The following is a 15389-nucleotide window of genomic DNA, read 5'->3' as shown; positions in this document are numbered from 1 at the left end:
TGAACATAAGCTGAATACCTTGTCTGAAAACTTTCTTTAGTCATATTTTGAAGAAAATAAATGCCTAATGCTGAGCTTACTTGCTTACTTAGAGGAACTAGATGGTTTGGGTTGTGTCCTATGACTGTTTTTTAAAATGCACCGTGGTACTTGAAAAATAAAAAAAAAAAATAAAAAACTCACACAGCTTTAAAGCCAAGATGTTAACTAAATTCAGATGTTTTTATTTATATTACGCTTTAAATGTGCTGTCTGGACGAGTCTGATAATGTAAACTGCACAAAAGCGAGTTGGGTCACACTTTAGATAAGCAACATTTCTGTGGTATGTTGAATCTAAGTTGCTTTGTGCAATCCTTGACCCTTTTATTAAGCCATCAAAAAGGCTTAGAGAGGATCTTTCAGCATCTTCCATAAAGGAAAATATTTAAGGATCTGTAAAGTAACTTGCTTCTGTTGTAAGGGAAGAAAACATAAACTTAGCTTAATTTCTCTCCTAAAAATGCCTTTCTTTCTGACTCACGATTATTTCTTCCCAGATTTTTGTTCTTCACACTGTTTTGTAACACGGCATTATTTTTTCTTTGTCATAATCTTTTTGTTCTCCATACCGTCTCTGACTTCTTAGTATCTCTTACTAAATTAGATATATCTGCTGGTTTTCATACAGTGCTTTTTATATTACATTTACCATCAAGATGTGTTGAATAATACTTAATCACAGAGGTGTAGGGCAGGAGTTTCAAAATAGAAGATAGAAAAAACAGTACATCTGTAAATTTGTGGAGGAAGAACAGAACTGCTGAGCTCCATTGGCTGATGGTAGAATGCCACTGAAAAAAAATAAAATGTCCAGGTGCACGGTTAATGCTCTGCTGCAATAGACGCATCAATTCCTGTGTCCTGGATTCAGCTGTGCAGATGAGTACCCAGAAAATGGCTCTACAGACAGCTTAGTATTCAGATAGTGTATTTTTAAAGTTAAATAAAATAACAAATAAGCCCTAAAGCTTTTAATTCAGAGGGGAAAAAAAAAAAAAAAAAAAAAGTATTATTTTTCTTCGGTTTAAGTGGACAGTCAGTAATGGCTGATACAAGAATAAACAACGGGGAACATTCTGTCCCCAAGAGGCAGATGGCAAGCCTGTTCTCTGTATATGCTTGCACCAATTGGCAGGTCTGGCAGACTGCTTTCCGGGAGTAGTACAGGCTTTTGTGAGATATGCAACATCTGGGCAGTTCCAGGGGACACATCTGGCTGGATTGCACTGCAGGTTACCCAGTAACAGCAGGAGCATTCATGGTTTCCAGACTTTTTGTATTCTCTTGCCTATGGCCCACTGCATTGAGTGTTCCCAGCAGGTGTCCAGGAGAGCAGCATCAAGAGGTGATGCTCAGTTGGAGCCTAGCGGTCGTGCTGGCTGGCTGCTGTGGGAATGCAAAGGCTCTGAAGGCAGAGCAAGCAAGCCTGCAAGTCTTGTCTGTTCTAGAGAAGTGTGCTCTCATTTCCAGTTTGCCCATTTACTGTAGAAAAAAAAAGATAAGGAATAAGGGAATAAAGTGCCACTGCCTTGGTGCTGTTACTTTTGAAACGTTTTGTAAGTGTGCACTCATCATTGCTCAGGAGTATAATTTTTCATAAACTAGAGGAAATCCCTTGCCCCAATAATTGTAAAGGGAAATAATGCACATAAGGTTCATCACTTCCCCACCAAGAAAAAAAAAAGAAAAAAAAAAAGAAAAAAACATTTGCAACTTCTGTGTTCACTGTTTATTGTGTACCTCTTCCTGTTCTTTTAGAGGTTTCATTTTCATTTGTTTTTCCTCACATTAAAAAAAATAAGTAAATAGACCTCTAGTATGTAATTTATTCCTAGTCTCCTGTAATTAGGTTGCAAATAACCATGTGGTTACCATATGACAAAGTGTTATTGAAAGGAAATGTTTTGTAAGATGCACAGCAGTATGTATGTGTGGGTGTAGGTAATGCAGGTTTAGTTCTTCTGTAGGCATGCAGCCTAGGTACAGTTATGAAAATGCAAACAGTATGTTAAAATTAATACAGTTATATCAAGAAATGTATGCATGCTATATTGAGGCACATGGGATGCTAAAAGAAAGGTCTTTCGCTGCCTCCATTTTCTCAAGAGGGGGTAGATGAGTAGCTGACAGGTGCTTCTTGGTATATACACCACAGCAGCTTGTTTTACCAAGCAGAAAGTACTGCATTACTTTCACCTTCAATCAGGTGGCACATTGTGGTTATTAGACTGTCAGTGCACCTTTGTAAGGTATGTATATACATACAAGTATTAGCAGTAAGTGTGTGCTATACGTGTACCAGCCGCTGTAGTCTCTATTCAGGCAATGAGAAGAAGAATTTGGCTGACTTCAGCCCCTCAGACTTCTCTACTGGCTAAAAACAGTACAGAAAAATGAGTAAAATTATGAAGGAACAGTACAGTTTTTGGAAGGGAATCTGCTTTTCATTTTGAGGGGAACAGTGACAAACTGAGCCATATACTGCAGAAATCATGGTTGAATAAAGTGTGAAAAATAACGTTATGGAAATGTGCAAAAGGAAAATAAAGGGCAATGGAAATAGAGTGCTGGTTGAAAAAGGTGAAGCTGTAATCAACTGAAGAATAAATAAATAATAATAAAGAAACTTCTTTGTCAGTTTGCTGCTGCTACAGAGGCTTTAGGCTGCTGATGAGAAAAGACTTCCTCCCAGGTGTACCAGGTATTGGGTACTATTTTAAGGCATTGACCTGACCTCAAGGTGTTGAGGAATGCTGTATGAGTCAACCTTAACTAAGTGATCTGCAACTAACTCCAGTCCGCTGGAAAAAAATGATCTGCAATTAGGTGGATACGGAGCAATTTCCATTCAGAGCAACCAGCTGTACATATCTATGCTACTGGAGGAAACCAGGCTTATCCTGAGCTTGTAAGGAAATCTTGGTAAACTTTTTCTGCAAAGATTTTCCCTGTCAAGTGTGGCATTCATAATGAATCACCTGTATCACTTGTGGTTTTAGCTTTACGTGAAGCAAACTGATTGCTGTGCAAGATGTTATATGATGGTTACATAGACAAAACTACTTTTTCCTTGTCTGTGTCTTTTTTGAAGAGTTGGTTGTTGGTTCTGAACACACTTAGGGTTTGTGTAATTTACAGATTGCCAGCAGGACTGTTCTAGTCAAGGAAAATGTTTACTTAGATAGGAGCTGTGTTTATTCTGAGACATAATTGTGAGTGGTGCAGTTTCATAAATTCCTTTTTCAAACAGTGTTTTTATGCTGTGTAATTTAGGTGAAGGGGAAGAGTGCATTGTCTTTTCTTGGTTTCAGTTCCCTTAATTGCACAAAATGAGACCCTGTCATGACTTTTGAGGTCCTTTATGCTTTAAACTTTCAACGTACCATTCTTTAAATAGTCGAAGATATCATAATTCTAGCCCTTGCAAAGCAATTCAGGCAGTCTTCAGAGTAGAAATTACATCTTTATTATATATCTATATATATCTTTATATCCATATAGATACAGCATGCAAAAACACATGATACATGTTGGGTTATTTTTCTAAGAACTGGGTCTAGAAGCAGCTAGAAAGTAGTAAAAACTTTTCTAATAGCTGTTTAAAAATTTAATAACGCTTCTTCATAAACTGATTTTGCCTTTAATCAGAGTTTTAACGAAATACTATCTCCATGCCTACACTGCTATCCCTAACACTTTGATTGATCATGAGGCTTTTAACAAATGCAATTTGACCTTTGTTGAAGTGCATTGAACACACATTTTTATTTTGAGGACCCCAGGTTACACAGGTCAGTAGCTTGTGGTACAGATCTCGGTGCTTCCCAGCTTTAGGTCTCCTTACCTTGTTCAACTCAGTTACGTTGGTTGTGTTTGTAGGAGCCCAAGCTTCTTGAGGCTTTTTTGTACCTAAGGCTTTGACTCTGTCCTTTTCCTTTTATAATTCTATCATCCATATTTTATTGTTTAAAAAACAGCTTTGTCAGGTATTCTCATGCAGCAGTACAACTAATTTTCATAGCTATAATTTGTTACGTATCCCAGTTGCTACAAATTGATATTTATGCTTATCCAAAAATAAAAGCATGCTGCCATGTTCCTAAATATGCAATGATGATTTAATGAAAGTTGATGTGCTCTGATGTGCTAGTAGTGTTTGTAGATATATGCTTTAACTGAGATTTTCTTAAATACATTGTTTACTTCCTGAAAAGATTGCCATATTTCCTCTAATTTAAATAATTGATCTTAGTTTAGAACATTGTCATTTCAGGAACAAACCAAACTGTCTTTGTTTGTCTCCACCACATGAAGCGGTGATGCAGAAGCTAACAGTATGCCCCTCTCTAGCAGCCTGTTATTAGAACATCCTATTTTGACCACAATTTTTTCCAATCCTTTGGGTAGTGCTGAGGCCTCAGCAGTCCTGTTTTCCTTGTGTTTCTGTGACTGTTATTCAAGTCTGACAGTTCTGGAATCTCATTTTGACCAAGAGACCAATAGGAAAATATAATTTAAGCATGCACAGCCCTCCCTGTACCATCAATGTTATTAATCCAATAGATAAAGAAGGATGAAAATGAATAGAATTTATTGTGTTACTAGTTTTTAAAAGGTCTTTTAAAATTTTAAGCATGATCTTGGCATGAGAAGAGGCTGTAAATGGAGTCTTACCTCTTGTGGAATTACCGTATAATTAGACATGACTGCAGAAGGGGGAGCTGAACCATTGGGTTTGGGCAGTGCTAGAGGCCACTTGAGAAAAGCAGCATCTGACCTGCTGGTAACTGTATTCAGCAAGGTTGTACAGGGTAGCACATTCCTGCGTGTTCTGCATATGAACACACACAAAAATTACTGGAGAAACTTTGCTTTTTAGGCCATCTTTCAGTCCTCAAAAAGCTTCAAGGAAACTATATTTAGGTAGAGTTGATTTTCATTTCAAAAGAAGTCTCAAAAAAATGCAAGGATAAATCTTTGTTCTATATTCATGTTGGTGACAGCTGTCTCACAGAGTAACATCTTTCAGTTAATTGAAATGCATTAATAAATGTATTATCCAATATCTAAAAATGAAACTACTCCAAGTGACTAAAATTACATTTCTAGAAAGAAAATCTATTGAAATGGTGTATGCAATTTTCAGTTTATAACAATTACCATAGTTGGTGACTTGAGAATAAGAATTTATCTCAGGCAGCATGTCTGTGCTGGGCAGGTGCCGCAGCCCTGGCACGGGCTGCCCCAAGGTGCTGAGGGCTCCTCCTTGGAGGGGCCGCCTGGGCATGGGGCTGGGCTCCCTGTGCTGGAGCACAGGGTTGGAGAAGGCGACCTCCAGGGGTCCTGTCAGCCTCAGCCATTCTGGGATTTTGAGTTAGTAATTACTTTGCATTACTTGAGTTAGACTACTGTAATTCAGTAATGAGGCTGAGTTAAAACCAGAGAATGAGGCTGTTGGAGAACCAGAGATACTTTTAGGTCAGACCATCTCCTCAGGAGCATGTGGAGTCAGTACACTGGGATGTCCTACCCCAGGATGTCCTATGCTTGGTCGCTGCTTGTTGGCGAGGGCTGTTAAGGGATTGACCTGAATTTTTGCGGTGGTTAGCAGACTGGTTACTGTGGGCTTGAATGTTTAATGCTTCTGAAATGTAATCATGTTGTTATTGGTATTCTACAGTAGTTAGAATTTTCATCATTTTTTTGCAAATAACTTGTGTTTGAATTCCTGAACTTATACTGATATTAGTACAGGCTTTGATGCTACCAGGATGACTTCAGCGGATGATGTGCAGTTGAGCAAAACAAACATAAACTGCCCTGCATCAGAGCCAAAGTGTAGCACTTTTGATAAAGTTGGAAGTAGCTTACGATTACGGGTGGATTCCTGGTAGCACGACTTACCTAGCAGTCTTTATGTACGGTACTTCTTACGGAACTCAAAATTAGTAGCAGCGTGAACTGTTGTTCCATCTAAGAGCAGAGCAGCGTGTGTTCTGGTGAATGGGCTAGAAGGAATTTGCCAGCTTTTAGATGGCAAGCTGAATATTTTCAAATATCTTTCTTCGAAAAGCTCTAGTATGCAGAAAGTTGCAAAGCAGATTTAAATCGTTGAAGAATAATGTGTTTTGATTAAAAACACATCCTAGAAGTTTATTCACTCAGATTGCTCTGTGTGTGCGTGTCTGTGTAAAATCTGCCATGGGAGCAAGGGAAGATTGTATTCAATCATGATGAGTCTCTTCATGAGTCCCCTCGTGATTTGAGACTATTTCTGTTATTTTTGTCTTCTGACAAAAAGTTCCCATAGGATTCCCTCCTTGGACTCCTGAAGGATCTGGAAAAACTATTTCTGTCCAAAATAATAATAGCATGGGCTTTTGGGTTTGATCATGAACTGACATTTAAAAGTCATCTGAGGAAAGATACTTTGTGATTGAAGTCAGTTTTTGTTTAATGCAGTGGTAGCTGATCTTTCCCATCTGGTATCACAGTAGTTGACGTGACATCTTCAGTTGTCCTCTGTCCAGCTTGTGAGATTCCCTAGGAGGTACTTCCCAAGAGACCCACGAGTGGATCAGGTCGTTCTGTTGCTCCAGTTATTGCTTGGCTTTCTTTATCCCCAGAGGAAAACCTAGAAAACTGGCAGCTACACAAAAGAGAATGTGAGGGGAAAACCCAGTACCTACAGAGTGCACTTGGAAGTGTGGTCATGTAAGGACTGGGGCAGCTTTTGTCTACTCTCTGCCTGACTCTTCCATACTTGTGCCAGATGCACGTTTCACCTGAGCTATAGTCATTACATTTTACACACAGTGAAGGAAAGGTAGAGGGTGCTACTGTTTCCTGGCTCTCAAATGGCCAGCATTTAACACTGCTCGCTTCCCCTCGGGTGCTGTAGCTTGACTTGCTGCTTCTGCCACACCCTCACGCTGAGGAGTCGGCCAGGGAGAGGAGCACAACCTTGTCTAGCTCTGGGTGAGGCACTGCCTCGTGCTGCTCCAAACCCTTCAGTTTTAGAACGTAATGTGTCTGAAAAGAGATGTGGGTATTTCTGTTTTGGCTTTTTTGGGTGTTTGATGGATTGCTAAGATAGGATCTTTCCTGCTAAGAAGCTGGATTTTATCCCAAACCCTGTGAATGACACACAGGATCAGATTCTCACAGCCTTCAGACTGATTGCCAAAACTCTTGCATTCAGTAAGGCACAGAACAACTGCTTCCTGTGTGCAAAACTCACCAAAGCAGTCGCTCCCATGTACAAGGGAGGGCAGTTGTGTATTTTGTGATGTCCTTGAGATACCGCTGTTTTCTGTACAAAACATACCACCCACTAGTTGGAGGAAAAAGCACCGATCATGGCAGCTGCATGGGAGCTCACTTCCAAACAAGTAATGGGTGCATTTTGAAAATGGGAACTCTTACCTAGTTTCTCTATTTTCTGTTGTGATTCCCAAAGGTCTCAGTATGGGCGGATGAAGATAAAGCATGACTCAGTGCTCAGCTATGCTGCACTTGAGATCTCCTGTCAATGAGGAACTTAAGAGTTGAGTTCAGCAGATTCAAGTAGTCATAATTTTTAGGGTTTGCAACCTGGAACTAAAGAGACTCCTAGATTCTGAGATACCAGACAAACAAAGGCACATAGCCCATCTCTCTGATATTTGTTATTGAGAAGGAAAGCCTGGAAAACTTTTGGCATCAGAGGAGCATAATTCCACAGGGAATGAAGCTGAAAAAAATCATTGTGTTATTAGGCCAGTGTCGTTTTTGTGCTGTAACTACTATGCACTTTGTTGCCTTTTATACATCTTTGTTCTCTGGGTGCATTGTGGTCTTTATCCCCATAATAATATAATATATACTACTCTAGATACTCTAAAAACTTAAATTGGCAAATTCCATGTGTTTTATGTCATTTGGCATTCTGCACAACCCCCCCTCAGTTTGTCATAAATTCCTACAACAGAGCAAGTTCACATCTGGTAGCAATTTCAGTATGCCAGATGAGGTGTAATCCTATAAAACCTAACTCATTTTCTCCAGCGCCTTTCAAAGATGAGCTCTCCTGCTCCTTTTCCATCAGACATACCACTTGCCCTCTGAGCTCTGCAGAATGACTTAGGCTGACAGTCTTTTCACACTTTATATGAAGTGCGGTTTTTGGAACAGGGGTTAGCATCAAGTACATAAGGCAGTACAAGCAAGTAGAGTGTTAAAGTCCTCAACATAACAAGCTTTTTCTTTTTTTTTTTAATAGCATGTCCCTGCAGGATACAGTAATTGTTTTTTTTCTCAGTATTTTGATGCATATGGAGCTCCTCTTGTTCTTCGAGTAAATTGTCATCTTACATATTGCATAATATCTGAAAGATGCACACATAGCTACTATTTGGGTTGGTTTTTTTTTACATGCTTTCAAATAGTTTTAGCAAAAGTTATGTGTTTGGGGTAATTCAAGATACACATATTGAAGACTGTAAAGTATTAAATGCAGTAACAAAACAGTAATGGGATGACTGCTCAATGAGCCATCTTAGCACACTACAGTAATTGTAAATAGCTCAAATTCCCAGTAAAGTGGCTGTTTAACAGCAGTCAATCGTTTTATATGTTCTGTAGTTTTCTGCTGTCCCATTAGATTTTGAGAAGTGGTTATTTTGGTATCTCATTGCCTTTATTACTTTATGCTTTCAAAGCTTGCCGATCCTGTTTCTCGAAAGGAATAGAGAGTATCATACAGTAAGGGTAACTAAATCACAGAGGTTTGGTTTGTGGATTTTTTGTGAAATGGTGATGTATTATAATGTGTTATTAAACCAAATTAACAGAACTTAATTTAAAATGTTATTTCACACTTTCCTATGTCTTGCACTAGGACTTCTCAGACCTGTTTGTTCCTGCACAGTCCTGTTTTTTATTGTGATGTTATCAAATTAAATGTCTGTTGATACCATATGAATGATACTTTAAAAAAATACAAACATCAGAATTTTTTACAATTACTATTGTTACTTCTAACTATAATATACTGCCACTATTAACTTATGTATTTAAAAGTCCCTTGCAATGGGACATTACTAGCTAGAAGCCACCTTGTCTATTATGATTTCTGTGACCTAATTTATACTCTTTTGAATCTGTTTATTGACAGGCCAAATATCCTGATGTTGTAGCCCTTCCAGAAGGACAGCTGGGAGATTACATGATTCTAAGGAATCCTAAACTTCCAGGGTAAGGCAATACATGAATGGGATTTTGCTTGTATTGTTTTTAAGAAAAAGGGACAAATTTTACTTACAACTGTGGAGTGATTTTTGTAGATAAAGGATCATAAAATGCACCGTGATAATCTCTCATAGTTCTCCTTGAAAATTAAGTTATTCTTTGCTTTGTAGAACTTCTTAAACACAGAGATTAGGTGATGCCTGTTACATTTTAGGGTTATAATAACACATTGAAAACAATGAGAGAGGAAAAAAAAAAGTAGTACATGTACAGGCTGTTTCCACGTTGCCTTCTTAGAGAAGTCAAATTGTATTGCTACCTTGTGTGCCCACTGTTACATTTTAAGAAAAAAACCAGTAATAATAATAATTAATAATAATAATATATTGGATTTGGAAGCTCAAATTACAATGAAGAATTGGAATTCAAAGTTCAGGAAGGCAGGACGCATCCTTCCTCTCCTGCATCAGAAAACACATCAGGTTCAACTGCATTTGCTCCATCTTGGTTTTCTTTCTGAATTACGTTATCAGAGCAATGGGCAGAGGACAGAGGCTGAGCAGCCCTCTTAATGTGGCCGGGTGGGCCGCTGGCAAATTGCTTCTGTCAGATAAAGCAGCAGTTTCTGCCCCTTGGCCTGAACAAAAGAGCTCATCCCTGCTAGCGCAAAGGCCTGCGCAGCCTGTCACACCCAGTGCTTACAGCTCTTACTTTTTTCTGTGGGAGGAGGTGCAATGATCACAAATCACTGAAGCTAAGCATAGTTCCTTGTTCTTCTTTCCCTTAAAGAAAGTAAAGAAAATCACTTAGCATTTTGCTGAAAGCAGCTACAGTTATATTCTTCCATTGTTTTATAAGGAAATCAGTTAGATTGAGGCGACTGTTCAATGTCATTTATTAGTATTACTTTGCTAGGTTTATTTGGGCTCCCTGCTTGACATATTCTGTCAGGTTTGCATTTTTAAATAATTTTAAAGGAAAAAATCCTTGAAGCTTCACGTAGCAAATGCAGTAATGCAGATGGGTTGTTTTAAAGCAGCAAAGGTACCACTAATGTTTTAGACTGATCTCTGTGTACTCCACTAGGAAAACTCTTACCCTGCCAACTGTCTAACTGTTCACTTTTATTACAGTACAGTGATCTTGTCCCACCGCCAAAGCTGGAAATAAGGCAGAACACCAGAAACACTCTTGGAATAATGGGAGGGTCTCATAGGGATCTAATACAGGGATCTATGCCTTGGCTGTAGTTATCTCTGTGTATTATTCTAAAAGAGCCATAAACTTTGCAGGGGTGGATCTTATTGCAAGCCCAGAATCTCACTCTGTTTATGCAGACATTTCTTCTGAAATGAGTTTGTTTTCATGCTCTATCTAGCAGAGTATCAGACCACAGGTTGCAGAGAAATCTTCTCTTTCTTGCATATCATATTGTTTTTACCACTGTGCTCTGTAAACTTAAAATTTGTAAGAGTCAAAACCAAGAACTAGGGGAAAAAATCCTCTTGAAGTTTAAAAAGTTGAATGTACCTGGAAACGAAGTAATAACCTTCCCTTGTCAACAAATTACCAATTTTCCTTGGTTCAAAAATCTAAGAATTTCTCATTCCTAAATACAAAGATCTCTGAGTTGCATTACCGGACATGAATTTTGTTTAAGAGCACAATGAGCATGAACCTCCTGAATCCCATACTTTTTCTGATTTTAAGAAACTAAGACAGTTGCCTAGTTAACAACTAACTTTTCTGTGGATATGATACAGGTTTGAATTAATGATTGTCTGGAAGATACATATAGATGAAGAAGGGAGAACCACACCTGTTCTGGACCTTCTGACTAAAGTACCAGAGCAAGGTAACGTCATTCTCTGCAGAGACAGACCGTTTCTGAGCTTTTAAGGAGAATGCCTATCCCTTTTATTTGCCCAGCATCCCTTTAGATAAAATATATCTTGCAGAGCCCAGCCAGGCCAACAAATCCAAATCTAGCAAGCAGATAAGCTTCACCTCCTGCGTATTTATTTTAAAGAGGCTTGCAAAAAAAGTGTCTTCTTTTAGACAGCAGATAACCTGCCTTACCCTAAAATGCAAGCCTAACAGCTACTTTCAGTCACGGCATACCTGTTTGAAAATCGTGTTCGCTTTTACATTATTCTTGTAGTCTTGGAGCGGAAAATGGCACCTTTTGAAAATGCACCTACCTGCTTCCGAAGCATGCTGCTGCTGTTTGGAATTGAGACAGCAATCGAGAATCTGATCAAAGTGGCTGGCTTGGAAAAATCAATTCCAGCATTACTTACAAGAGGTAGCAATTTCAAAAGTACTTTTAATTAAGATATTGTGTTATGCAGTCTATAATTTTATTGAATATAAACATTAAGTTATTTTCCATTTAGAAACCATACTCATAAAACATGCTATCTGTACAATTATGGCACGTTATATATAAATTGTCATGACATGAAAATAAATACAGCCATTTAAATACAAAAATGCCAAATAAAATAGTTACATGTACAGAGTGATTTCATTATAAATTTATCTTTCTGTATCATTAATGTACCAGAGTGGTTTATCTTTTTAACATTTTCTAGATAGCTGGAAAGTGTTAAAAGATCATGCACTGTCAAAATCAAGTCCATAAAAAGTGGAAATTTCATTCACAGCTCTGTAAAAGTACAGTGATTTTAAAATGACTAGAGAACAGTAAGAGACTCCTAGAACAAAGAGTTAAATAGCTTTCTTATTAAATTAGGCTGGAAACAGGCAAATAATTTGAAGATTTTCAAGAAATATTATGCTAAAAAAATGTAATTGTCTGAAGTAACTTTTTTCCATAGCATAAGTTTTGGGTAGAAACAGCATTAAACTAAACAAGAATGGACCATTATACTGTCATAACAAGAAGTGGGTGAGTTCAGTACTGCTTGCTGTGAACATTAGTTAATTTTTTGTTTGTTTTACTTATGGGAAAAATTCTAGTAGATAATACACTATGAAAGCACCACATTTCATACCTTTGTCCCTGAAGAAGCAAAACAGAACAGACATCTTGTAATCTTCCTTCACTTCCATCAGAGGTACCATTAGCTGATTTGTGAACTGGCAGCGTTTTTCAAGAGTTAATGCCCTGCTCTATCACAACCAAATGGCATTGTCCAAACCAAACCTATACAATCTGAAATCACATACTCCTTACAGAGTGTAACAGTTATTCCTAGAATCAAGGATCAAAGATAAAAACTATGTGGAATCTTGAGTAATTTTAAAAGACTTCCTTTTCAAGTCCATAGCTGCAATAATCATGCAAAAGCAGTGCTACTGCCTGATCTATATGTTACTTATGACAAAGTATGCAGCAGTCATGAAATAGGTATAGAAATCAAGAATTAAACCTACTAATTTCAAAGCCATAGTATGTTTATAACACCATAGTTTTAATAAGCCACTATGTGATCACTGAAATAGTCTCCTACTGTTCTGGAAGGTTAGGAAAAACTGACAGAACAGATAGGTTTGTGTTAGAATCTACAGTGGAACAATGCCAGAGATTAAGTTTTGATGAACAGCAGCTCTGTAAAATATATCATTAGATATAAGGCAGACTAATTTCAAGTTTGGAATGCAGCAGACAGGCAAAATTCATTGCTACTTTACCCACTGACATATTACTGGTTTAGCTAGCTTTGTGCAACCTTTACTTTATTTCATCTTTATCTCTTTCTTGCATGAAAATTAAACTGTTTATCAGCAAACACACTTCTGTTTGCATAAGAAATGTGTTTAAAGTTACAGCATTAAAAAAAAAAAAAAAAAAAAAAAAACTTTTCAGCTGCAGATAATCTTTCCCAAACTTCTCTAACAATTGGAGGGTTTCTGATATTAAAAAAATGGACCTCTTTTCCCCTGGTTTTCTTTGAAAAGGAGGGGTTATTACCATTGTTAACTACAAGCTTATTACACTGTTGTAGTATCACATTTAAGTAATGACCTTATTCCAGAAAGGCATACTATCACCTGGAAGTGGACTATAAGCCTGCTAATACAATTCACTTCCCACTACAAAGCCCTACTGCTATATGATTGGTGTTATTCTGCATTTCATATTTCTTCCTTGATTTGAGCCAATCTACAGCATTTTACAGTTTTGCTTTTTAAATTTCAGGTAAAATGGAGTAACTCAAACATCACATTGAGATCCTAATATAAATACGTTTTTAAAAATGTTAACCTACATTATTTTGAAAAAATATTACCAGTAATACTGTATACAGCTAACAGTAACTGTATACAGATAACAACATAGCAGTTCACTGTAGCTTGAATAGCATCTCTCTGCACATTTTAGGGAGTGTAATTCCCAAGCATGTGGGAAAGGTGGCTATAGATTTTATCACACTACCCACAGTTTTGAGTGTATCCTCAGTTTCCAACTCAGGATCTTCTTTGCCAATGGCTTACTGCAACATCTCACAGGCTTTCAGCTGTACATATCGATGTTTACAAGGTAAAGTCATCGTTAAGTTGCTGAAGTAGTGATAAAAACTTGATAAAAACTTAGTTCCAGTACTCATCATGAGAAAGTGACCCTCCAGCTTCTGATACTGTCACATTTTTTTCTGTCACTTAAAAAGAACAAGCCTGAAAGCGGATGGCCATGCTACGCAATAGGTGGGATGTCAGTGAAATAATGCCACACAAATGCAAAAAGCAATTGACACGGTCTGAAAGACCTAAAGTAATCTGGAAAATTCAGAATATATCATTCCTATCGCTCAATTTCTATTAGGTAAGAGCGAGCTGTGGTTTCACCTTAAATAGCAGCATGTAACATATAGAAAATAAAAGACCAATATGTCAGACAAGTTAAGCTCAGCTGTCACATAAAATTCAAAACTTACCTTTAACCCTTTTCACTTAGTTTCAGAAGCTTTAGGTAGATACAAAGTGATCACAAAACTTCTGGAGGCAGTCTGGTTGTTCTTAACCTCATGCATTAGTACTTAAGTGTTCTGCAATAACATGGTAGTTCCATAGATCAGTAACACTTGAATAGCCACTTCAGTTGTATTTTCAGTGGACTTAATGCTAAAGTTTAATATTAGGTTTTGTCAGAGCATTTCTTCTTCCTAGCAGGTATGAGCACAAACACCAAGGCAATTCGCTTGTTAGTAATTAGGTTTTCTATGTTAGTGCAACACCTCAGGAAACCTGTAATTCTGTGCTCTTCCAATTCTAAGGAAGTGGACATTTAGTATTATTTTGATCTGTCCTCTAGCTTCAAGGTATGGCACATTATCTGTTCTGTCACATTAAATACATTCATTTAGGTTACATAGCAAATGCATGTTTTAGTGCTATTCCATGTCTTTGAAAAGGCCTACCAATTAGAAACCATTTCTTAAAGCAAAAAACATTCACAGCTGAAAAATGCACCGAACACAATAGAAAAAAAAAATCACCATAATTGTATTCCATTAATCTCTCACTTTGCAGTGTGCTCAAATGAAAATAACCTTAAGGAAACAGTTACACTTTGTGGAGAACTAATGTGCAGTCTTCGTTCTCCTTGAAGAGACTGGACATAACTGGGTCATCTTTGGCCTGTACATTCTTCAAATAATAGTTTACTATCTTGCCATCGAGTTTGTACTGATGAGGAATGCTTTCATAGGGTTTAAGGTCAAGGTCCAGGACAGAAACAGAAAAAGTGAATCTTGATTTGGATGCTAGTACCACAGGTCTTTGCTCAGAGCTGGAAAACAAAACCGTATTACACATCTGAGTCACCGAGGTTAGGATTTTTCATTCACACGTCCCAGGTCCCCTTACAGAAGTGACTCTCGTATTTATTTTACAACTTTCACGAAAGCCTAAGAAAATAAATGTCAATGTAGCACTCAGGAAATTACAGCTCCAGCTTAAGTAGTCTTTAAGTAAATTTGCTGAATCTTCTTCCAGTCATTTTCCTTTCAGCTTCCACAGAGTTTAAGTCAAAATGCTACTCACAATTAGTCTGTCTCTGTATTTAGTGAATACACTAAATATCACTATTTCTAGGTGAGATTGAATACAAATCAAGAGCCTTATTAGCTAGCAGAAGAAATTACTGCAACTCTC

The 15389-nt window shown here is 37.6% G+C and overlaps 2 protein-coding genes across 2 annotated transcripts in view; one reads left to right on the top strand and one right to left on the bottom strand.

Moving 5' to 3' along the window:
• Positions 1–11786, top strand: part of CENPP (centromere protein P) — a 139393-nt gene extending 127607 nt beyond the window's left edge. Inside the window, exons 7-9 of the mRNA XM_084531497.1 lie at positions 9196–9275; positions 11033–11124; positions 11431–11786. Of these exons, the coding sequence (XP_084387623.1) occupies positions 9196–9275; positions 11033–11124; positions 11431–11603 (345 nt within the window). The 3' untranslated portion in view covers positions 11604–11786. The remainder of the gene's footprint in view (positions 1–9195; positions 9276–11032; positions 11125–11430) is intronic.
• IPPK (inositol-pentakisphosphate 2-kinase) overlaps positions 11578–15389 on the bottom strand; it is a 29911-nt gene continuing 26099 nt past the window's right edge. Inside the window, exon 13 of the mRNA XM_084531489.1 lies at positions 11578–15024. Coding sequence (XP_084387615.1) covers positions 14799–15024 — 226 coding nt within the window. The 3' untranslated portion in view covers positions 11578–14798. The remainder of the gene's footprint in view (positions 15025–15389) is intronic.

Source organism: Aythya ferina (genome assembly GCF_964211825.1).
Source record: "Aythya ferina genome assembly, chromosome: 10".
In the NCBI taxonomy this organism is placed as follows: Eukaryota; Metazoa; Chordata; class Aves; order Anseriformes; family Anatidae; genus Aythya; species Aythya ferina.
This window is presented reverse-complemented; position numbering and strand designations above follow the sequence as displayed.